The following is a 1,598-nucleotide window of genomic DNA, read 5'->3' as shown; positions in this document are numbered from 1 at the left end:
GAGTTGTGCTGCAGCACCGTCACCAGCAGGACAAGCCCTGTTCTGGCCGGCTGCAGCGTGTGTTTCTAGAGGAATGTGATGTTAAAACCAGAACAGACCTGCTCCCCTCCTTCCCGAGCTCCTTACCCACAGGGAGAGGGTGATTTGGAGGGTATTTTGGGGTGATTTGTGCTCCGAGAACTGTCAGTGGGCACAGAATTGTGTTCACCAACACAGAACCATCAGTGAATGATGACTTTTACGTTCAGTCAGCCCTTGGTAATTCAATTTCTACTGATTTAAGGCCCCATTCTGGCTTTCCAGAAGATGGCGAGGAGCAGAATAAGTTTTTTGCACGAATCCTTATGAATTTCCGAGTGTTGCCAAGCAGCCCCTGCCAGCAGCACTCCACCAGGGCCCTGTGTGTGCATTGCTAGATCACCTCGAACAGCATTACCCGGCCCATAAGTCTTGTTGGCAGTGTGAAGCCGGCGTTTCCTCTTCTGCTGCCTGTGTCGTTACGGAAGCGTTTTCCATCAGGTACAAGCAGTAGAAAACATTGTAATGGAGCCTGGTAGAAAGGACAAAAGAGAAACTATCACTGAGAAACCATCAATAACAAAGCAAACATCTGCAGCCACCTAAAAGACCGCCAGCATCTCGAATGCTTCCCACAGAACGATGCACAAAGCCCCAAGCGCTGGGGGAGCAGCAGGAGATGATGCTGTTAGCAGCTGCGAGGGCCAGGAGCTCTGCTGGCAAAGTGCCCGCACAGGCAGCACGGGGCAGCTCCGGGCAGGTCTGGCTTTCAGCACCGCCTGCAAACACGACCTGGGATCAGAGTCCACAGGATCCGCTCCCTCTCTCAAACCACTACTAGCCACCGAGCCTGGAGGAGCCCGAGAGAGAATGTGGGGCTAGTTCAGGCCTCTAAGGTGAACCAGGTTCATCAACTGTCTGGTGATGGGTATAGACAAGTGTGTTACCTTTGACAATACTTTGCGGTGCTTCGGCAATAGCTGGTTTAGAATTAACCTCCGATGCCGCTATGGTTTTACCTCTCCTAGTGCAGCTTTGTTCCTGTCACCTAACAGCTGCCACCCCGGGCCGCTCTCCAGGACAAGCTTCGTGTCTCACAGGAGTGACCCGCTCAGAACCACCAGTTGCTCTAGGAGCTGCAAACAGGGAGCAGACAGTTCCCTGGGGACAGGTTTCCTCCTTACGCCCTAAATTACAAACCTCGTGGGGTTTGAAGAGATAACAGCACAAGAGTTGTGGTCATTCCTGTTTCTTCTAGTCTAGATTGTTGCAGGAGATGGAGATGGGATGAGGGTGACTTTGACCATGAGCTCTCACTGCTAGCAAGCAACACCCTCTGGGTAGGAGGGCAGGAGGGCAGGAGGGCAGGAGGGCAGGAGGGCAGGAGGGCCCTCCCCACGCCTTACCTGTTACTGATGGCCATGCCCCTGTCCCTCATCGCGTACAGCAGCGCCGCGATGCAGTAAAGCGCCTCGGTCACGTCCACAAGCGAGAGGGTGGAGCAGGGTCTCAGCAGACGTGCCATCAGCTTTTGGATGTCACTGACGCCGTCGGAGAAAAGCACCATGACTGTAATGATG

General features: G+C 53.8%; 1 protein-coding gene across 1 annotated transcript in view; it reads right to left on the bottom strand.

Annotated features, from left to right (window-relative positions):
• The window catches only part of FBXO18 (F-box protein, helicase, 18), a gene marked incomplete at both ends in the record, with an annotated part of 14,298 nt that overhangs the window by 6,697 nt on the left and 6,003 nt on the right, over positions 1-1,598 (bottom strand). The window contains 2 exons of the mRNA XM_010140355.1: positions 437-550; positions 1,425-1,598. The exon at positions 1,425-1,598 is cut by the window's right edge and continues 18 nt beyond it. Of these exons, the coding sequence (XP_010138657.1) occupies positions 437-550; positions 1,425-1,598 (288 nt within the window). The remainder of the gene's footprint in view (positions 1-436; positions 551-1,424) is intronic.

This window comes from Buceros rhinoceros, unplaced genomic scaffold (assembly GCF_000710305.1).
Source record: "Buceros rhinoceros silvestris isolate BGI_N320 unplaced genomic scaffold, ASM71030v1 scaffold24427, whole genome shotgun sequence".
Classification (NCBI taxonomy): Eukaryota; Metazoa; Chordata; class Aves; order Bucerotiformes; family Bucerotidae; genus Buceros; species Buceros rhinoceros.
This window is presented reverse-complemented; position numbering and strand designations above follow the sequence as displayed.